Raw genomic sequence first — 23294 nt, forward strand, 5'->3', positions numbered from 1 at the left:
ATAGTATACAACACTGCCAGGGAGTTACTACAACTCGGAGAGGGAATAGTATACAACACCGCCAGGAAGTTACTACAACTCGGAGAGGGAATAGTATACAACACCGCCAGGGAGTTACCACAACTCGGAGGGGGAATAGTATACAACACCGCCAGGAAGTTACTACAACTCGGAGAGGGAATAGTATACAACACCGCCAGGGAGTTACTACAACTCGGAGGGGGAATAGTATACAACACCGCCAGGGAGTTACTACAACTCGGAGGGGGAATAGTATACAACACCGCCAGGAAGTTACTACAACTCGGAGAGGGAATAGTATACAACACCGCCAGGGAGTTACTACAACTCGGAGAGGGAATAGTATACGACACCGCCAGGGAGTTTAGTGGCAGCAGGTGAGTCATCATTTGGCTCGCCATGTGCCCAACTAACCGGCGCCCATATAACCTGTACTGACAGCATAATGTGCTTGATGGGCTGCCAAAGCAGCGCAGCTTCATGAGAGGAGCGTGTAGCATGCGCTGGTAACTTACGCACACTCCTTGTCGCTAACAGCGCTCCACTGCTCCTACCCTGGGACCCAGTGCCTTTCTAGGACAAGATACTGGCGCTTTGATTGGCCCAAAAGGCTGCCTGTCACCTGCCACTTTAGCAGCACAGCTTGATGAATCAATCCCAATAATCTTTAAAGAAAACATTTTTGCTACAGCTGATACAAATCCTGCAAAAAAATTGCAGTGTGTCTACTCCCTGCTTTCATGGAAACAGACATATTGTTAACAGCCTGTGTTTACCAATTAGCTGCTCTGCTGTGGCAGAGAAGATTCCTACGCTGACACAGCTGTCAGATCAAAATACGGTGGTGATTAGTTTCAGATGAGGGGGGATTAGATAGGCTAAACTCTCTAAATACATACAGAGTGCCTTTCTATGTTTTCCTTCTGTCCTGTGCAAGAGTTCAATGTAATATGTAGTCTAAGCCCCTCTTCAGACAGACGTTTGAAACAGTGCAGCAGTCTTCAATATTCCTATATCAGTGTCCACACCTATGTAGATAAAAAACAGCCATTTTATACTTATATCTGAATTAGGAGTAGTGATAAGTAGCATTCACTTTGTACACACCATTGTTTTGGGCACCACTGTTCAATCACTAAAGTTTCACAGGCTTCCGCACACATTGTATAATCTAAACAGCTATTATTGTGGAGCAAAATGCCATAGTTTGTAATTCCTGACACTTTTGTGCCATCTAGTGCAAAGGTCTGGAATAGCTTAGAATTCAATGAACACTATTCTTCACAGCAGCAAACAGATTAACTAATAGCCACTAAGGCTTAACCGACAGGAAATTATCAGTGTTATTAAAGTTTACGGATATGTTTGAATTTCAAGTTTTTTCCTATTCAAATCATATGAATCGTACCACTGATGCAAGAGTAAAAACAGTAAAGAAAATTGGTGGGTATTATATGTCACTAGCCAAACGTTTAGTAATGATGTAGGATCACTATGCCATCATCAAGCACCAAACATAGAAATACCAGATTTGATGCTTTTAACAACAGCTTGTAATGTTTTTATGCATTTCTTCAGTTTGCTATTAACTGTAGATCAGTTATCCATTCAATAGTATTACATATGGCCAGTACACACCCCTGACTAAGGCGGATGATAACAACCACCGAAGCCGAAATACGGGCGTGTGTACATCGGCTGCTGACCCCCAACCCACAAGCGATCCGTCCAGCGGATCAACTTACCCCCGGGATGGCTGATCGCATTGTCTACGTTGCTCTTCCGCCCGTTGCGTGACGTCACGCGCACACTCTGTCGTCCATCCGTCCCACCACATAGCAACAGAACAGGTCATCTACGGGTCACTGTATTGGCAGGCCAGCCATGTCGCTCTAGGGGATCAGTTCCAGATCCCTGACGGGTGACATAAAATCAAGTGGTCATACATTTTGTAGCATTTTCCCTATCGTGTACACAAACAATATTAGTAGTATAATCAATAGGTTCATCTTAAAGTGAATGGGAATTGTACAAAATAATAATAATAATAAGTAATAATAATAATAAGCCAGATACTTACCTAAGGAGAGGGAAGGCTCTGGGTCCTACAGAGCCCCCCCCCCTTATCTCTTGGTTCCCATTCCAGCGCTGGCTCCCTGGTAGCAGTATTCAACCAATTTGGTCAAACACTGCTATCTCTCTGGGAGTCCGAGTGCTTCCAAAGACCGCTCCATACTGCGTTTGCGCGATTTATGTAGAAGCAATACCCACACCTATAATGTGAGCACAGTTTGTTGCAGCTATCACAAATGGAAGTTAAAACTCTTCCATACACACAATAAGGCTGGCTCTCGCCCCTTCGTCAGGAGTACTACTAGATTTCTTACCCTACGACCCATCCCCACCTTACCCTGTACCCCTACCCTACTTTACCCTATACCCCTTCCCAACCCTATGCCTCTTTTCTACCATACCATGGGTCCCTAACCTATACCCTTCCCTTTACTGAGCCCCTGGGCTTGTGCCCCTCAGGCCTTAATCCCCCCCCCCCCCCCCCCATGCATTGCTTTGGAAGGTGAAGCCCTAGGCCCATACCAGCCTACATAGTTCTCATCATTGATGGGGGGGGGGGGCTTTTTTTCAAAAGACTTTAGCGGCATAGCTTAATGAATCAAGCCCATGGTATTTGATGACATCCAGAAAAATGTACTATTAGGCAAATTACACCTAGGGCTGGGGCCCACTAGAAATCACAATCGAAATTTTTCATATTCTCATAAAAATAACTTTTAAGCATTTTACAATTGTACAAAGTACCCAAAACATGGTGAAAAAGTACTATCAAAAAATGAAATGAAAAATTAGTTTGAGTATTTTCTTGCTTGCTGATGTTTTAAAAGGCATTTTATGGCAAGGTGTAAAAATATCACCTAAAAGAAAACTTAGGAGAAAAAGTGAATTGCATTTAGGCCTCTGTGTCTTGATGTTGATTTTAGTCCTCATAAGCTTAAGGGTGAAACTGTGTAAATAAGAGTCGATTAATTCCACAGCAGTGGAAGGATTCCTATGTGTTACTGCTTTCTGGATGATGGTAGCATTGTATTGCATTTAAGCGCTGATCCAATGGAGCTGTAAATTGTCAATTTCTTATTATAATGTATTTAAATAGCTTTGACATATTCTGCAGCACCTTACATAGTGTATGTAGTCTTACTGTCCCTCAGAGGAGTTTACAATTTAATCCTTACCATACTCATTGTCTTATGTTCCCATTGTAGTCGAAGGCCAATTTTTTGGGACGGTGACCAATTACTGCATTTTTCGGCATATAGGATGCACCTTATCTCCCCCAAAAGTGGGGAGAAAAAAATCCCTGCATCCAAATACAGGGAGTCCCCGACTTACGGTCCCACCAATACAAACCGCCAACCCGCTGCAATGTCGGGGACTCCCTGTACTGTCCCCGATGTCCTCCTGCACTCCCCTATGCTGTAGTTAGCCGCGAGTATCACTCACCTCATCCAGGTTGCCAGTGGAGGTCAGATCCTGTCCCCCTCTGTGTCCTCAGTGTCGTCCTCCGTGTCCCTGGTGTCCTGCTCCGGTCCCCCACTGTAAATGTAATTAGTGTTGGCATCACTCACCTCTTCCTGGAAGCCTGCAGCGATCAGATGCGTGTCTCTCTCACTCCTTCCCCTCTTGCCAGCACTTCCTCGTCCCATCATTACACATGTGACCAGCACTAGGAGGAGAATACCAAGGGGGACAGGAGGAGGACACCAAGGGGGGCAGGAGGAGGGCACATGCGCCAGACCTCGAATTACCATTGTGCGCCCTGCGCCGAAACCACCTGCTTCGGAGGACACCAAGGGGGACAGAAGGAGGACACCAAAGGGGACAAGAGGAGAACACAAAGGGGGATAAATGGAGGACACAAAGGGGGACAGGAGGAGGGCACAAGGGGGACAGGAGGAGAACACAATAATTGGGGGAAGAACATCATCACCCATGGATCATAGAAACACCAGGTTCAGTATATATTTTTTTCCTGGTTTTTGCCCTCTAAACTTATTTGCTTCTTATAGTCCAGAGCATCCTATAGTTTGCAAAATGCAGCAACCTATGTTTTTAGGATATTGGCAGAAACCACAGTGCCTGGAGAAAACCCATGGCCATACGGGGAGAACATACAAATTCAGTGCCAGGGACCTTAGCAATGCAAGGCGAAAGTGCTAGCCACCATATCTCTGTGCCACCAAAATTTAGGGAAATTATGGTACTACAGATCAAGTGCTGATTACCATAAAACAGAATATTATAGTAATTTTTTTAAAATTAATACTGTAATATGAAATTACAAAAGTAGTGGTCATATTCTAACTGAAGAACAAAAACTGCCCATCTGTATTCTTTTTGAGCTCCCTACACAACAGGAAGTCTGAAGAGAACTGCTCTTTTCTGTGCACCGCCATTTATAGATAACCTTCATGGTGTCTGACATCCCATTTTGCAGATAGTAAATCTCAATTTTGCCCAATGCATACCAGTCATTGTACAAAATTAATAAAATGGTACGTGTTAGTCCTGGTGCTTAAAGTGGATCCGAGATAAACTTTTACTCATTGCATAATTGTGTTCCTTTCATATAGTTTATAGGGCATTCCTCGAGCCAAATACGTTTTTGTCTTTGTTTTAATACTCTAATTCGCTATAAATTAAACAAGCCTCACCCACAGCTTCTCCAGAGAGCCTTGGCACTGTAGCAAGGGATTATGGGAGCTCAGTCTGGGCAGGAGGAGGTTAATAGCCAGAGATTTCAGAGGCAGAGGGGAGGATGGAGGAAGGGAGGCTGAGAGCTAAGATGCTATCAGCTTGCCTGTGTAATGTGACAAACAGAACATGGCTGCCCTCATTGTATCACAGGAATAAATAATCATAAACTGTTGAAGGTGTTTGCAGCTAGATTTGCTGCGTAAACTATCTAAACCTTAGATAAGATATATAGACAAGTTACTTGTTAGAGTTCATTTTGCATCTCGGTTCTGCTTTAAAGAAGAACTTTAACTAAGGACTGAACTTCATTCCAATCAGTAGCTGATACCCCCTTTCCCCTGAGAAATCTTTACCTTTTCTCAAATAGATCATCAGGGGGGTCTGTATAGCTGCTATTTTGGTGAAACCCCTCCCACAGTGTGATGTCATGCCTGACAGTTTGCTGTCTGTGAACCTTGTTGCATTGTGGGAAATAACGTCTTTTTCTGACTGCCAAGCAAGCATCTCCCTGTGTGCATAGAAACTATCAGTAAACAAGCATTCCGTACAGATTACCTGGCAGAACTAAAGATGTCACCACCAGTGATACATTTCATAATGTAAACCAGGGAGAGGAAAGATTTTACGATGGGCAAACACTGACTAAATAATCTATAAAATAATTTTTGAAAAAAAAAGCAATTTTATTCATTATGTCATTTTCACTACAGTTCCTCTTCAAAGTGGAGCTGAACTCTTGCACAGGACAGAAGGAAAACATAGAGAAATGCACACTGTATGTATTTAAAAAGTTTAGCTTATCAAATTCCTCTTAGGCTGCTTTCACAGTTAGACGCTACAGGCGCACGTTAGTGCAGCCTGTAACGCAGCCCACCGCACAGCAATGAAAAATCAATGGGCTGTTCACAGTGCCCACGTTGCATTACATTGTAACGCAGTAGGTAAAAACAAAGTGCTGCATGCTGTGCATTATAAGTGGCTAAGCCGTGTTAGACTGTTTGCACATGCTTCGTGATGTTGGAGGAGGAGGTCTCCCCTCCTCCTCCGCGGCCAGCCACATGGCTAATTAATATTCATTGCACAGTGTGACGTGCAGTGTTTACTTCCTGGAGCGCCGCTCTGTGCGGCGATTGGCTGATGGGACCACGTGATGCCGCATGCGTCCAAAAGTACGCATCACAGGACGCATGAAGAGCCGCACAATGCGGCTCGATCTGCCGTCCAGCTTCAACCCCACTATGCGTTGCGTTAGGTGCACGTTATGCGACCTTAACATAGCATCTAACGCAACGTCTTAGTGGAGAAGAAGCCTTAATCTGTGACGAATCACTGACATAATTTGATCTCTCAGCTGTGTCAGCTCAGGAATTTCCTCTGACATGGCAGAGCAGCTGGTTTGTAAACACATGATGGTAACAATATGTCTGCTTCCATGAAAGCAGGAAGTAGGCAAACTGCAGATTTATTGCAGGATTTGTATCAGCTGTAACAAAGAAATGTTTTTTTCTTTCAAGGTTATTATGCTGTTGCTTATCTCTTAGAGCAGAGAGGAAGTTCTGAGTTCAGGTCCACTCTAAGCTATGTCGTTCTCAGTTTCGCAGTGCCTCAGATACTTCATTGTTAGTTAATGCTGGCGCAGTCATGTTAAAACAACATGTTTTCCTGCCACTTTTAATTGACTTTAGCTGACCTTTTCTGTGCTGATGTGTGCCTTATACTGTCTCTCTGCAGCACTCTTACTCAGTATGTCAGTAATAGTAAGTGATACTGAATCCATTTGTTTCAGAAAATGGCTGCAAGTCACGTAGTCTTTGCCCTGCTGTGGTCAGCAGATCATGGCAATGTCATTACAAGCAAGATATGATGGCTGCTGTATTACATGTGGCAAAAATAGGAGACTTGGAACGCGGCCGGGTACATCAAGCTTGGGGACACTGAATTAATGGGCCTTTCCACATCAACCACTGAAAAACATAACACATAAACGGAATGCTTGTTTACTGATAGTTTCTATGCACACAGGGAGATGCTTGCTTGGCAGTCAGAAAAAGACGTTATTTCCCACAATGCAACAAGGTTCACAGACAGCAAACTGTCAGGCATGACATCACACTGTGCTACTGCATATTAACTATGTGAAGTACATTGTATTTACAGTATGTCTATGAAAGAATATTGGATACCTAAGGCTGAGTTTCCTCTAGTCCCATTCATGTGCTTTTTTCCCATGCACGAATACACACATAAATCGCATTAGAAAAGATAGCCCAGTTAAAACAAACCTGTGACTTAAAATAAAATGTCATATACTTACCTCGAATCCTCCCGAGGCTTCCCTATCCTCCTCCAGGACAACCGCCGTGGTCTGGGATCCTCTGAAGGTTTGTAACCATGCCTCCGTGTGTGAATAGACCCGGCCGCACTGCACAGGAGCATGACACCTCACTCCTGCACAGTAACATGGAGCTGCTCGTACACAGTGCAAAAAGCCAAACCTGAGTGGCTCCATGCTGCTGCGCAGGCACTAGCCGTCATGCGCCTGTGCAGTGTGGCCGCTCTCTGTTGTCAAACACTTGTCGAGGGGTTTTGGGTGGCCCAGTGCTGGAAAGGCGAGGTAGAGGTGGACAGAGGAAGGCTTAAAGGCGAGGTACCCCATTGTGTAGGTTTTTGCAAGCTCCGCTTAGCGAAGGAAGCGGATCCTATTGTTAAAGAAAACAGATGTTTGCCACAATGCAGAGTATGGGCGTGCTGCATTTTTCCGTCCGAGTGAATGCATTGCCTATAGCCACACTGTAATGTATCCACCCCTGGAGGCGGAGCGGACCCAAAACTGTCCTCTCCACATTGTGCCAAATGGATCCGTCACCAACGGGAACTGAGCCTTATCCAGAGTTAGTGATGGTCAATGAGATGCAAATAACTTCAAGTTGATGTGTGATTATTGAAATTTTGTATGCAAATTTATGCAGCTTGAAAATGGACCAATCGAGTTTTATCTCAGCAGGATTTGATTGGTTCATTTTCAAGCTGTAATAATTTGCATACAAATCTTGCATGATCCTGCAACAACTCTAAATGATTTGTGTCTCAATTGCCCATCACTATCCAGAGGCTTCCCTCTGCTGACGTAAGTACACTTTGTATTTGGGACACTTTTTTCCCTTTTGGGTATACTTTAAAATCAGTGGGCTGGTTCAATCTGAATGCATTTTTACCTGTGCAGAAAACTAGCTGGCAGGATGTCCATTTTCTCAAACACTGTCCGTCTGTCTTTTCCTGAATATTGCACAGCTATGGAGAAAGCATTGAAAAAATATGCACGAAAAAGACACAGCTGGACACCGCAGGCTTCAAGTAGGGCTTGTGCACAGTGGGGTCAATTCCCAAAACTTCTCAGAAATTACTTATTTTTCACCTAATTAATAAAAATAACCTTTCAGCACATTTACAAACAAAATAATTACTCAAAATAAGTTGTTCCTGATTAACTTCATCTCAATATTACTTTTCTTACCCTAATTATATTATGTTTTGCTTTTTGGAAGCTTAAAGAAAACCTGAAATCAAAAATAAAATCCCTCTGGGGGATACTTACCTCAGGAGGGGGAAGCCTCTGGGGGTCACTTACCTCAGGAGGGGGAAGCCTCTGGGGGATACTTACCTCAGGAGGGGGAAGCCTGTTCTGGGGGATACTTACCTCAGGAGGGGGAAGCCTCTGGGGGATACTTACCTCAGGAGGGGGAAGCCTCTGGGGGATACTTACCTCAGGAGGGGGAAGCCTCTGGGGGATACTTACCTCAGGAGGGGGAAGCCTCTGGGGGATACTTACCTCAGGAGGGGGAAGCCTCTGGGGGATAGTTACCTCAGGAGGGGGAAGCCTCTGGGGGATACTTACTTCAGGAGGGGGAAGCCTCTGGGGGATACTTACCTCAGGAGGGGGAAGCCTCTGGGGGATACTTACCTCAGGAGGGGGAAGCCTCTGGGGGATACTTACCTCAGGAGGGGGAAGCCTCTGGGGGATACTTACCTCAGGAGGGGGAAGCCTCTGGGGGATACTTACCTCAGGAGGGGGAAGCCTCTGGCTCCGAACGTTCAAGTGTCAGGGCCCCCTGAAGTGCGGTGAGGGAAATATTTACCTACCGAGATCCTGCACTGGGACACTAGCCGCTCTTCATTTGGGTTAAGGGGGAAATAACCGAACCCGACCGATCCGCTCTACTGCGCAGGTGCGAGTCCGTTTGTGCATGCGCAGTAGAGTGGATACGATTGGGCTTGGCTATTTCCGCCTAGCCCGCACAAAGAGCCGCTAGTGCGCCTGCGCAGGATCGCGGAGAGGTAATTATATCAAGCCTTGTCAAGGTTGTCGGGGAGAATTTGGGGGAGCCAGCGCTGGATTCCCTGAAGCTACAGGGGAGGGGAAGCCTCATTGGGACCCTGAGGTAAGCAGGACCCTGAGGCTCCCCCCTCCCGAGGTAAGCATCCCCCAGAGGGCTTTTTTTTAAAGTACAGAGTACTCTTTAAAAATGTAACATAGATATGGAGAAAACAGATGAAAACAGTTGAAAAAGCATTGCGATTCATCCCCATTGTGGAGCCGATTCCCCAAAGCTCATAAAACTATATACAGTACAGTAATAACTTTTCAGCACGTTTTCAGTAAAAAACAAACATACCCAAAAAAATGAAAACTAAAGCACATAAAAAATGCATTACACACAGAAATACATGTGGAATCCCGCTCAGTGACAAACTGTACTTCCTGCTGAGTGAATGCACGCCACAACACACTGTGCTCTGTCATTTACACTACTTGCGTCGCCCAAAGACTAGCTTTACCCCAAGCACCATGCGGTGCTTGCAGTAATGCACTTTCACCAGAGCCGGATTAAGGCTAAATGGGGCCCTAAGCAAAGTAACTGATTTGGGCCCCCCCATCATGTCGTAATAGAATCAGAGGATACAGCTGCACAGCAACATGCCACACACACCAGGGCAGCCGAGCTACTGGTTGCTATGGGCAACAGCCCGCTTTCCTCTGTGGGTGCACAATGCAGGGAATAGCAGCGGCCAAATGCAGAGTGAGAGATGAATGACTGGGACATTTGCACTCAGGGGCTGGGGCACCCCTGTGAAGAGGGCGCCAGATATCACAGCAACAGCACTTTCCTACTGCATCTCCAGCCTGGCAATAGCAGAAAGCTCTAGACACCGCCAAACCGGAAGTCGTTCCCCAGACAGAATTACATAACCACCCCCACCACCGAACAACCGATTTTCTCCCAAACTAGACAGCCACCATGCAGCCTCCATCCCAGTGAATACGATAGTCCAGCAGAGAAGGCAGCCGCAGCGGGGGAGAATGACAGCACCAGATGACTCACATTCACCTATTGCGATCCAAGCAATAGAGGTCCCATCATCCGGAGCCCATCTGTTTCCTCTAGAGTGCTGTCTCTCTGTTACTACTACTATTACTACTTCCTGTCTGACCTGAGAATCAGGAAGTTCAGAGCGAGCGGCTGCACTGTAGAAGAGACAGATGGGTTTCAGATGACGGGATCTCTATCGCTTGGATCATGAATAGGTGAGTGAGCGTTTGCCATCTGCTGCTATCATTCTTGCTGCAGCTGTGGTTCTTTGTGGGAAGGGAGGGAGGAGTGGGCAGCGGCAGAGCACACAGTAGCAGGAGGGGGACCTAGGAGGAGAGCCTGGCTCTGAAGTCAATCAGCAGCGCAGACTAGACAAGACAGATAACATTTATATCGCGCTTTTCTCCTGGCGGACTCAAAGCGCCAGAGCTGCAGCCACTAGAACGTGCCCTATAGGCAGTAGCAGTGTTAGAGAGACTTGCCTAAGGTCTCCTACTGAATAGGTGCTGGCTTACTGTAACGAAAAATCCGCAACGCCGGATGGATTGCGGAAATATAATCGCATCCAGTCCGGCAAGCGGACCTTCCAACGCGGGATGCGAAAATTCGTCCGCATCCACTGCGCAAACCCGTCCGAGCACTCTGCTCCAAACTCACCAGCATGCTGCTCACCAGGGCTCTGCCATCTTGCCTCTAGGGGGTGCGCGCGCACGCCAGACACGCCTTTATACTCTTAGAAAGCGTGTCAGCTGACCTGGAGGTCAGCTGACATTTTAGCCTGCTCTGATTGGTTGCTGCCTGGGGTGGAGACTTCTCTCCCAGGCAGTATATAAGGAAGTGCTTTTCAGTCACACTTCGTCTGTGTTTGCGATACCCTGTGTCAGCACTCAGACCTAGTCAGTTCCCGTGTGATAATCCGGCAGGACCCCGGCTCTTGTCACATCTAGTCAGCCTTGTATTTGATATTGTGTTATATATTGGTTTATCGCCAATATATACACATATTATACTGTCTTGATTTACCGTGTATGATTCTGTGCCTGTCTTGACTATTCTTCTGCTTCCTGATTCTGTACTTCGCCAGCCCGTACCGTTATCGACTATTGGCTTGGTTTCCGACTATTCTCGTCTCACGTTTCTGTACTGTTGCCGCTTGATCTGTTGCAGAACCTCATTTTGTCTGACCTTTCTCCCTTCAGTGGAACGTCTCCCACTGTAGGGTTCTATCAGAGGCTTGCCTCTTGAGACGACCGCCTCTAGCAAACCCTTGCTGCTAGAGGCCGAGACTCCTCCATTACGTCCTTTGGAGGATCTCACACACGGGGTTCCCATTCAGAGGTAACCACACCTCTGAGGAATTACTGTGTGGTGGACTTTTCCACAATACTTGTGAATTCATACTGTATATCATTGTTGTCTGCTGTTCCAGCTTGCTGGAGGTTGTATTCCTGTGCCCTATAGAGATTCTCTATTGCACCAAGCACCTTCTTGCATCCGATTGTCCGTGTCACGCTATACTTGCATTATTGGTGATTCTGCAGATCACCATATAATCAGGTATAGCATCTGTATTATTGGTGATACTGCAGATCACCAATAATCAGAATATCTGTGCTTGCTGACACCAATCGTTACATAAACACAGACCAGAAAGAAGTAAGATGAAGGAGGTGGTTAATCAGCTTCAGACCGTAAGGGCAGAGTTAGAACAGCTTAAGCTTACTGTGGCTACTCAGCATGCTCAGATTACTCAGTTGACAGAGACTGTCCAGGGGCTGCAACCACCACTTAACGTTCTACCTCCCCCGGCTCCTAGTGAGCCTAAAATGAACATCCCTAAAAAATTTTCAGGCGCTAGGTCAGACTTCCAGAATTTTCGCCACAGAGTTCTGTCTTATTTTCAGATGAAACCTGTGTCCTCGGGAACTGAGGCTCAGAAGGTCACCTTAATTAAGACTCTGTTGCATGTAGATTCTCAAACTTGGGCTTATGGTCTACCTGATGAGCATCCTGCCCTTGCTTCCGTTGAGGAATTTTTTAAGGCCATGTCGGTCATCTATGATGATCCAGATAGCGCTGCCATGGCTGAACGCAAACTTAAAAACCTTAGACAGAGACAAAGTACAACAGAGGAATATGCGTCAGAATTTAGGAAATGGGCTGTATCCTCTAGATGGGAGTGGTATGCACTTCTTGATAGGTACCTGGACGGGTTATCGGAAGCAATAACCGACGTAATGGTTAGCCATCCAGAGCCTAAAGATCTAGATGAGGCTATAACGTTATCTACTAGAATAGATAGACGCCTCAGGTATAACAAGAAGGGCAGGTACCCTATGTATCCTAGGGGTTCAGGGGCTAGTAGCTCGGCAACAGTTGAGACTGAGGAGCCTATGCAACTAGGCCACGGGCGCCTCACAGAGGCTGAGAGGACAAGAAGACGCAGAGAGGGTCTCTGCATGTATTGCGGAGAGAAAGGTCACATTGCACAAAACTGTGGTAGGAAGTCAGGAAACTCTTCGGCTTAGGTGTGGTTGGGGGTACCACCCTAGGCGGACTAGTTTTACCTCCTAAACAAGAGAGGATATTATTGCCCTGCTCCATAGATTGGGAGGGGCAAAATTCTCCTACCACAGCGTTTGTAGATTCTGGTTCCACTGCTAATTTTATAGATTTAAATTTTGCGTTAAGTTTAAATATTCCTGTCCTTCCTGTGGAAAAACATTTGTACGTCACGGCAATTGACGACTCTCCTTTACAAGGAAAGCCCCCACTGTGTCAGACTCCTCCTCTCTCATTTGAAGTCGGAGTTTTGCACCACGAGACCATACAATTCTTTGTTTTAAAAATGTCTACTTCTACAGTGATATTAGGTTTACCCTGGTTATGTTTACATTCTCCTCAGTTTAATTGGAGGGATGAGCAGCTGACTACATGGTCTCCTTATTGCTCTCAGCATTGTCTACAAAGTATAGCCTTGTGTTCTACTAAGGTTCATGTGGAAGGAGTGCCTCCACAATATCAAGATTACTCTGATGTGTTTTGTCCTCGAGCAGCAGATCGATTACCCCCACATAGACCTTTCGACTGCCCAATTGATTTGAAACCGGGAACCATGCCTCCTAGGGGTCACTTATATAACCTCTCTCATCCAGAAAAACTAGCCATGGATGATTATATTCAGGAGAACTTACAGAAGGGGTTTATCCGCCCTTCAAGATCCCCTGCGGGAGCGGGATTTTTTTTTTGTTAAAAAAAAGACGGAGGTTTGCGTCCCTGTATTGACTACAGGGGTTTAAATAAGATCACGATTAAAAATCGTTATCCACTTCCACTCATTGACGATTTGTTTACACAAGTGTCTGAGGCTTCCGAATTTACTAAACAAGATCAGAGAGGGGCCTATAATTTAATTCGTATCAGGGAAGAAGACGAATGGAAGACGGCGTTCAACACGCCCAAGGGACATTATGAATACTTGGTGATGCCCTTTGGGTTGTGTAACGCTCCTGCGGTTTTTCAGGAGTTTGTGAACGAGATCTTTAGAGAGGTACTGGGTCATTTCGTAATTTCGTGTATTTAGATGATATTTTGATATTTTCTAAAAATCTCACTGATCATCGCCAACATGTCAAGCATGTGTTACAAAGACTCAGGCAGAATCAATTATTTGCAAAATTGGAAAAATGTGTTTTTGAGACGAAAGAGATCTCCTTTCTGGGATATATTATCTCTACGACAGGGTTATCCATGGATCCCAGGAAGGTCTCTGCTGTGAGGGATTGGCCACAACCATCTGGGCTTAAAGCACTGCAGCGATTCCTGGGATTCGCGAATTATTATAGGAAATTCATCAAGGGTTTCTCGTCTGTGGTGACTCCACTTACCAATTTGACGAAAAAAGGGGCTGATGCCACTCATTGGTCAGAGGAAGCATGTGCTGCTTTTTCTTTTTTGAAAAAAGCATTCTGTTCTGCCCCTATACTATGTTATGTAGATGTGGCTTACCCATTCATAGTAGAGGTAGATGCCTCAGAGGTTGGAGTTGGAGCAGTGTTGTCCCAGCGTTCAGGTCCTCAAGGTAAACTTCATCCCTGTGCTTTTTTCTCTAGAAAATTCTCTCCAGCCCAGAGGAATTATGATGTGGGAAACAGGGAATTGTTGGCCATCAAACTTGCTTTTGAGGAGTGGCGCCACTGGTTGGAGGGGGCGGAGCATGTAATAACTGTATACACGGATCATAAAAATTTACAGTATATTGAAAAAGCCAAAAGACTCACCCCCAGACAGGCCAGATGGGCTCTCTTTTTCTCCCGGTTTAATTTTATAATTACATTTACACCAGGGAGTAAGAACATCAAAGCAGACGCTCTATCACGTTGTTTTGAACCTGAAACAGCGCCACCTCCTTCTCCAGAAAGTATTCTGTCCAAGGAGATCATTTTGGCAGCCACCGAAATAGTGGAAGATCTCGCTAACCTTCTTAACCCTTTTCAAGTGGAGGTCCCAAAGGGGAAACAGGAAGGCGTTCTGTATGTTCCCTGTCAGTTGCGTACCAATGTTCTGCAACTGTTTCATGGACATAAGAATGCCGGACATCCTGGTATTTCCAGAACCCAAGAACTGTTATGTAGATCTGTCTGGTGACCATCTCTACAACCTGATTGCAGAGAATTTGTTAAAGCTTGTTCTGTCTGTGCTAGGAGCAAACCCTCCCGACAGGCTCCAGCCGGAACCTTACAATTTCTGCCCTCCCCTCAGGAACCATGGACGCATATTTCCATGGACTTTGTGGGAGAACTTCCGGTTTCCAGTGGAAAGACTGTCATATGGGTGGTCACAGATTCAGTAAGATGGCCCATTTTGTGCCTTTGAAGGGTCTCCCTACTGCCCAAGAATTGGCTGATCTTTTCGTGCAAAACATTTTTAAATTGCACGGTATTCTGGAGAATATCGTCTCAGACAGAGGGGTCCAGTTCGTCTCGAAATTCTGGCGGGCCTTCTGTATTAACCAGTCCTTGGAACAGTTCCTGAGATGTTATGTGGCGGACGCCCAACACCAGTGGGTAGAGTTTCTACCATTTGCAGAGTTCGCACATAATAATCTCAGGAATGAGTCTTCGGGGTATGTGCCTTTTCAGGTGGTCAATGGGAAGTGTAACGATCGGTGTAACACAGAGAGGGTCTGATTACCAGTGAACTGCAGTATCACCGAGAATACAGAATATACCCGATTATTGGTGATCTGCAGTATCACCGATAATCAGATATATCAACTAACCTCTGGACACCTGATAGAACAAGTGAGTGTTTAGATGCAACAGTATACTTTGAGTACTTCTCCAGAAGTATGTTCCTTCCTCTGGCCTAGACTCTACAGGGGGGAGGTGCTAGGCTGAGGGAAGGAAGGACAGAGCGAGGGTGACACCCGTGGGAGAGGGTGTCACTAACAGGTCTGTGAACTGCCTCTAACAGTAAGGCCAGTTCTCGGGGTCGGCAAGCCAGGTCGTTAACACACAGACAGATAAGGTACAGATTCAGGAGGCAGATACGGAATCCAATAAACAGACAGGGTTTGGCAACGGAGTATCAGAATAGCACAGTACAGAATCAGGAGGCCAATACAGAGTCCAGGAACGAGCAGAGATTGGCAACAGGGTAACAGAAACAGCGAGGTACAGAATCAGAGTTCAGAGGAATGGTCAGACGGGCAGAAGGTCATAACAAATAATACAGTTCAATATTCCTAATGCTAAGGTGTGAGTTCCTTGATCGTCAACACCTTTGGAAACTATGCTAGAACACAGATACAGACAAGGTCTGAGTGCTACCACGTAGTGATCGCAACGGCAGACAACCAGAGAATGACCAGCACCCAGTATATATAGCAAAGCGCTCTCCGGCGCCTCCCCTAAGTGCTGGACCAATGGCAGGTGGTGAAAATGTCAGCTGACCCGCCTGGTCAGCTGACCCTTTTCTGGCTGTCATATAAGCTCTGCCTCTCAGCGCGCGCGCGCGTCCTTCTGAACCTGTGTGGACTAGCAGTCCCAGCCACACCAGACATGTCTTGCAATGTGACCACTGATTCAGGCGCGGGGACCGCCGCCCCGCTCTCTAGGCGAGCGGCGGTTTCCCCGCGTCCAGCCGCAATGCCATCTGCTTTGCCATGCGTACAATCCGCCGCATCCAACGCGGACTCCACCGCTCTGCCCATGCGGCCTGCGGCGGTTTCTTCGCGTTGTGCCGCCATGTTAGACGCGGAAACAGCCGCCTCACTCTGAGCCCTTGCGGCGGCTTTTCCGCGTTTCCTCACAGGAAGTTTCCCAAATTTTTCCCCTTACCCGTGAGGGCCTCTCCGTTCCCTGTTCTGGAGGAGTGGCAGAAATCTTTTAGAAGGATTTGGGCTACTGTCAGTGCAAATTTGAAACAAGCTTTTGGCATACAAACGATAAGAGACGATCTGCGGAGTGGGAGTTCAAACCTGGAGACAAGGTTTGGGTGTCTACTCGACATATAGCTCTAAGACAGCCGTCAGCAAAACTTGGGCCCGGGTATATTGGACCATATCCAATTTCTGAAAGGGTTAATCGTGTCACTTACAAGGTAAATTTACCCCCTTCTCTAAAGGTGGGAAAAGCCTTTCATGTGTCGCTCTTGAAGCCGGCTGTTCAGGTGGATTCCCTCCCGCCTCACCCTGTCATGGTTGATGGTGAGCCTGAATGGGAGGTTGAGGAGATCTTGGACTCCAGACGAGTTCAGGGTTCAGTGCAGTATTTGGTGCATTGGAGAGGGTACGGTCTAGAGGAAAGATCCTGGGTCAAAGCAGGTGATTTACATGCTGATAATCTTAGGAGACGGTTCCATGAGCTCCATCCTGACAGGCCAGGTGGGACGTGTCCGGAGTCCAAGCCTAGAGGGAGGGGTACTGTAATGAAAAATCCGCAACGCCGGATGGATTGCGGAAATATGGTCGCATCCAGTCCGGCAAGCGGACCTTCCAACGTGGGATACGGAAATTCGTCCGCATCTGCTGCACAAACCCGTCCGAGCACTCTGCTCCAAACTCACCAGCATGCTGCTCACCAGGGCTCTGCCATCTTGCATCTAGGGGGTGCGCGCGCACGCCAGACACGCCTTTATACTCTTAGAAAGCGTGTCAGCTGACCTGGAGGTCAGCTGACATTTTAGCCTGCTCTGATTGCTTGCTGCCTGGGGTGGAGACTTCTCTCCAAGGCAGTATATAAGGAAGTGCTTTTCAGTCACACTTCGTCTGTGTTTCCGATACCCTGTGTCAGCACTCAGACCTAGTCAGTCAGCCTTGTATTTGATATTGTGTTATATATTGGTTTATCGCCAATATACACACATATTATACTGTCTTGATTTACCGTGTATGATTCTGTGCCTGTCTTGACTATTCTTCTGCTTCCTGATTCTGTACTTCGCCAGCCCGTACCGTTATCGACTATTGGCTTGGTTTCCGACTATTCTCGTCTCACGTTTCTGTACTGTTGACGAACCTCATTTTGTCTGACCTTTCTCCCTTCAGTGGAACGTCTCCCACTGTAGGGTTCTATCAGGGGCTTGCCTCTTGAGACAACCGCCTCTAGCAAACCCTTGCTGCTCGAGGCCGAGACTCCTCCATTACGTCCTTTGGAGGATCTCACACACGGGGTTCCCATTCAGAGGTAACCACACCTCTGAGGAATTACTGTGTGGTGGACTTTTCCACAATACTTGTGAATTCATACTGTATATCATTGTTGTCTGCTGTTCCAGCTTGCTGGAGGTTGTATTCCTGTGCCCTATAGAGATTCTCTATTGCACCAAGCACCTTCTTGCATCCGATTGTCCGTGTCACGCTATACTTGCATTATTGGTGATTCTGCAGATCACCATATAATCAGGTATAGCATCTGTATTATTGGTGATACTGCAGATCACCAATAATCAGAATATCTGTGCTTGCTGACACCAATCGTTACACTTACTGAACAGGCAGAGCCGAGATTCGAACCCTGGTCTCCTGAGTCAGAGCCCTTAAAGGGACTCCGAGCAGTGCCTGTGGGTATGCCTTTAAGCATACCCACAACTAATTAATTACATCTTCACACCTACCAGCATGATGTTTGTAATTATATCCCCCTGGGTTCCTTATATTTCATTGCATTGTGCTGAATTGAGCTGCCGACTTTGGAGAAAAGTCGTCCCGTGTAATAAAATGTAACTATGGAAAGATGCATATAATTTTGAAGCTCTCTTTCTCCTCTTTCCAATGATAGATAAACTACCACCCTACACCTTTTAGGTTTCGCTATTTTCGCGATCGAAATTGCAGTGGCCGCAATTTCGATCGCGAAAATAGCAAAAACTAAAAGGCATAGGGCGGCGGTTTATATATAATTGGAAAGAGGAGAAAGACAGCTTTAAAATGATATGCATCTTTCCATAGTTACTGCACTGCTCAGAGTCCCTTTAACCATTATACCATCCAGCCACTGCTGACAGGATGGTGAGGGCTGGTTTATGTGCTGATGGGGCCCCTTTGACTCTGAATGGGGCCCCAAGTGACTGCTTTTGTTGCCTGGTCGGTAATCCGGCCCTGACTTTCACCCTTGCGTTGGCTTGGATACTTCATAGTCTCCATAAACCTGAATTGCTTTTGCAGCCCCTTGTGGAAAAATGGGTAACGCAACACAGCTATACCTTGCATGTACAAAAGGGGCCTAAAGAATGTCAGATGCACACAATTACAATGAGGGTGTATTCACACTATGCGGGTTGTGTTGGGTTGCATGTGAACGCAATGTCCATACAATTATATAAGCAAGCTTGTATCTCTGCGTTCTAATGGACCACGTTACTTAACGCATTTTCAACAATGCATTTCTGGATAACATGTGATAACAAGCACATTATATTGCAATTTTTCATGTCAGTGTGACCCACAATCAACATCACCAAGAACTGCTGTAGCCGATCACGTAATGTCATTTGTGGGTCAATAATGGAAAACACAATTTTTGCCAATTAGACATTGCTCTTTAATGTAATGTCTAATTGGATCCAAGATCTGCCCTGTCCTTTCCTGACCTGAGACACTGCCAAACTCCTTGTCCATGCCCTCATCATCTTCCGCCTGGACTACTGCAACACCCTCCTGTCAGGCCTCCTTCTGAACCACATCACCCCCCTACAATCCATCATGAACGCAGCCGCCAGACTCATTTCCTCCTACCGTTCCGTGTCCACAACTTCCCTATGCAAATCCTTGCACTGGATTTCCAACCTGCTTCAGAATCCGCTTCAAGATCCTATGCCTGGCCTACAAATCTATAAACAAGTCTGGCCTGACCAACATTTCTGACCTGGTCAGCAGATACCTACCTGGCCTTCCGGTTCTCCAACGACCTCCTCCTAACTACCCCATGCATCTGGCACTCCCATGCACGACTACAGGACTTCACTAGAGCTGCCCCCATCCTGTGGATATCTCTTCCACTGCCCATCAGGCTTTACCCTCTTTCAACACCTTCAAACAAGCCCTCAAAACTCACCCCACCAATGCCCTTACTCTCTCTGCCGAGAATCTCTCGAAGCAGCCCCCTTATAGTGCCACCACACCTCCCTTTAGATTGTAAGCCTTTGGCAGGGCCCTCCCTCCTTGTGTATCCTACCTGATCGTGCATCCTGCTTTCATGCGAACTTGAATAACTTGGACTACTACTCTAGTGTATGATCTGGCATTGTGTGTCTTAAATGACCACTATTGCGAACATTGTAAAATTTAAAATACATGTAAACAAATACAAATAAGAAGTAAGTTTCTTCCAGAGTAAAAATTACTTTTCTTCTATGTTGCTTTCACTTACAGTAGGTAGTAGAAATCTGACAGAACCGACAGGTTTTGGACTAGCCCATCTCCTCATAGGGGATTCTCAGCAAAGCTTTTATTCTTTATAAAGACATTCCCTGAAAAAGATTTATACAATGATGGTGGCCAGCCTCCCTGCGTGCTGCAGTTTTTTAGCAGATGGACAGAGCAACTGCCATTCACTAAATGCTTTTGAAACTAAACAAAACCTTGAGATTCCCTCATGAGGACATGGGCTAGTCCAAAACCTGTCGGTAATATCAGATTTCTACTACTCACCGTAAGTGACAACAACACAGGAGAAAAGTAATGTATGGCTCATTTTACTCTGGAAGTGAAATAAAACATACCTCTTATTTGTTTATGTTTACATGTATTTTAAATTTCAATTTATTTATTTTTTTTGCGATAGTGGTCCTTTAGGTGGTCTGGCCGTACACTACTCGACTTGGTGGCAGATCACCACTCCAATTTGATAATTATTATCAATTTGGATGAAAATCGGTGCCGCCAATAGCATGCCCGATCAACTATGCAACCAATTTTGTGCTGAAATTGGTTGCATGTATCACATGCAGCAAGATGTTTGGTCGCATGCAGAGCCGGGACAAGGTCCTTCAGCACCCAAGGCTGAGACAGCACAGTGCGCCCCTCCATCCCTCCCACCCCAGCCGTCACACACTAATTGCTATTAGACTAAGAGGTGCCCCAGGGCCCCCAAGATCCCCACCACCTTAATCTCTAGTTATCTGGCTTGCAGTCACTGCTATGTATGCCCTTTTCTTATTTCTTTGTGCTTCAAACACAATTGGGAATGACAGCTGAATGAATTGTGCGCCCCCTCCTACACTGCGCCCTGAGGCTGGAGCCTCTCCAGCCTCTGCCTCGGCCAGCCCTGGTCGCATGTATTGACATGCTGCAAGATGTTGAGTCGTCGTGTATGGGCAGCCGACAGATCTCTCTCTAATCAGATTTGATCATAGAGCTCTGTCTCTTGGTTATATCTGCCCATCATCGCTAGATGTATGGGCACTTTTTCTACTTATTACCCGTATTGTGTTTTCTGTCATCCCTAATATTATTGTCTGTAACCTTATTTATTGTCCAGCACTGCATACGTTTGCGCTATATAAATCCAATAAATAATAATGATTGGGTGCAAACAAATTGTATAAAACACGGCCAACTAGTTCTACAAAAAAGTTGTTCATTGAGGCCCCAGAAAACAGCAACCCTCTGTGCCCTCCCTTTCCCGCAAAATAAAACATTTGGACTTTTGCGCACTCCATATCCCCCAAAATAAAACATTTGGACTTGTGTGCCCTCCATATCCCCCGAAATGAAACATTTGGACTTGTGTGCCCTCCCTATCCCCCAAAATAAAACATTTGGACTTTTCCACACAATCCATAATTTGATAAATCCTGTAACTGGACTTTTTACCATATATTGAATGGTTTGTTTGTCATTTGCTTTTAGAAACAGTTGTCCCTTTCCAGCTATGGCTAGAAATGAACCTGGAACTTTCCCTACTAATCAGGGCGGACTAATATTCCCTCTTCAGCTTTCTGCATAACAGAGACTCCTTTGGGTGACAACAGTTCATGTAAATCCCCTATAATCACGCAATGACACAACTGCATTTTTTCCCTCGGTGACTTCAGGTTTCAAAACATCTAGTAAGGGGGCGTGTTTGTTTTGGGCGTGTTTTCCCGCTCGGCGTGCAGACGTCGTTGCCGGAGAGGGGAAGCAGGAAAGGCCCCGGCTCGGGCGACACACAGGCCGCAGCCATGCTGAAGACTGAGCGGATCCTGCATCTGAAGAGCCAGCGGGGCCGGACGGTGCGGGCCGTGCGGGAGCATTACCTGCGGGAGGACATCAGCTGCCGGAGCCCGCTCTGCTATGCCTGTGTCCGGGGTGAGAGCAATGCTAATGCTGTGGCTACTGCTGGACACAGCGGCTGGCGGGAGGGGAGACACTGCTGCGCGTCTGTACACTGTGTGTGCATACCTATGTGTGTTGTTACCTACTATTATTGCTATACGTGTTGCATAAACCTCCAGCTGTACAGAAACCATAGCTCCCAATTGTCCCTCTTTTGGAGGGACAGTAACTATTTTGGAGTCCTGTCCATCTATCCTCATTTGTCCCTCTTTCAGGACACACTTTCTCTCTCATTGTTTTTTTTTTCTTCTGAAAACTTTATGGTATGCAGGACTAGGGGTGTGACAGGGGCGTGGCTTAAGTGTCCCCTTTTTCTCCTCTCAGAAAGTTGGGAAGTATGGAAACCTTCAAAAGCAAAAGATGCTTTCCTTTGGAGAGGGAAGGCTCTGGGTTCTATAGAGCCTTTCCACGCTTTTTATGGTCCCCTTGTTCCTTTGCTTTCATCCCCGGTAGCAGTATCCAACCGATCGGTCGGTTACTGCTCTGTGCTGGTGCAAGAGTCTTCCAAAGTCTTTGAGCAGCAAGAGTGCTAGCGTGTTTTCTTTAGTGCGTTTACGCATGCGCAGTACAGAGCCGCCCATCTTCAGGAGCACTCGGGCTTCTAAAGCCTCCTGCGGCAGCTGATTGGAACGGTAGTAACGGCGCTGGAACGAGGGGACCGTGAGAGGTATGGGAAGGAACTATAAGAACCAGAGCCTTCCCTCTCTATAGGTAAATATCAGGTTTGTTTCTGGTTTTGAAGTAAACCAGAGACGTTAAACTCTAAAAATTTGATACCTACCGGGGCTCCCTCCAGCCCCGTAAGCTCGTCTGAGTCCCACACCGTCCTCCCGCGGTCTGCCGTTCAGCCGCAATCAGCCTCACTAACAGGCTCAGTCAGGTCCAGTCTGGGTCTACTGCGGGAGGTCTGCGCATGTGCAGTAGACCCAGACTGGACCCGACTGAGCCTGTTACCGGGGCTGGACGGCAGACCGTGGGAGGACGGTGTGGGACTCAGACAAGCTTATGGGACTGGAGGAAGCCCCGGGTAAGTATCAGATCTTTAGAGTACTAGTACACTTTAAATCTACCCTGAAGCAAGTAAGAAAAATAAAATAAAAAATTGTCTATTGAAAGGGAAGCCTCTGCATCCCATGGAGCCTACTAGTCCTCGCTATGTCGCTTCTTGCCTCTGCTGTCCTCATTTAGATTTCACACATTTAAACTTGGGGGGCTTTGGAGGCACTTGCATCGCTGAGTGCTTCTGAAGATGTGCGCATGCCCGAGCCTGGACTTGCACAGTAAGGATCCACTTGTCTTCAGAAGAACTGGAGGAG

The 23294-nt window shown here is 46.4% G+C and overlaps 1 protein-coding gene and 1 long non-coding RNA gene across 2 annotated transcripts in view; one reads left to right on the forward strand and one right to left on the reverse strand.

Annotated features, from left to right (window-relative positions):
- Nucleotides 1-315: 315 nt before the first annotated feature.
- LOC137563055 (uncharacterized) lies at nt 316-21943 on the reverse strand. Its single transcript, XR_011030237.1, has 3 exons — nt 21900-21943; nt 1767-1935; nt 316-1049 (listed from the first exon to the last, which is right to left on the reverse strand). It is a non-coding gene; the product is annotated as an uncharacterized lncRNA (long non-coding RNA).
- DIS3L (DIS3 like exosome 3'-5' exoribonuclease) overlaps nt 21737-23294 on the forward strand; it is an 86176-nt gene continuing 84618 nt past the window's right edge. The window contains exon 1 of the mRNA XM_068275019.1: nt 21737-21951. Coding sequence (XP_068131120.1) covers nt 21825-21951 — 127 coding nt within the window. The 5' untranslated portion in view covers nt 21737-21824. The remainder of the gene's footprint in view (nt 21952-23294) is intronic.

This window comes from Hyperolius riggenbachi, chromosome 3, assembly GCF_040937935.1.
Source record: "Hyperolius riggenbachi isolate aHypRig1 chromosome 3, aHypRig1.pri, whole genome shotgun sequence".
Classification (NCBI taxonomy): Eukaryota; Metazoa; Chordata; class Amphibia; order Anura; family Hyperoliidae; genus Hyperolius; species Hyperolius riggenbachi.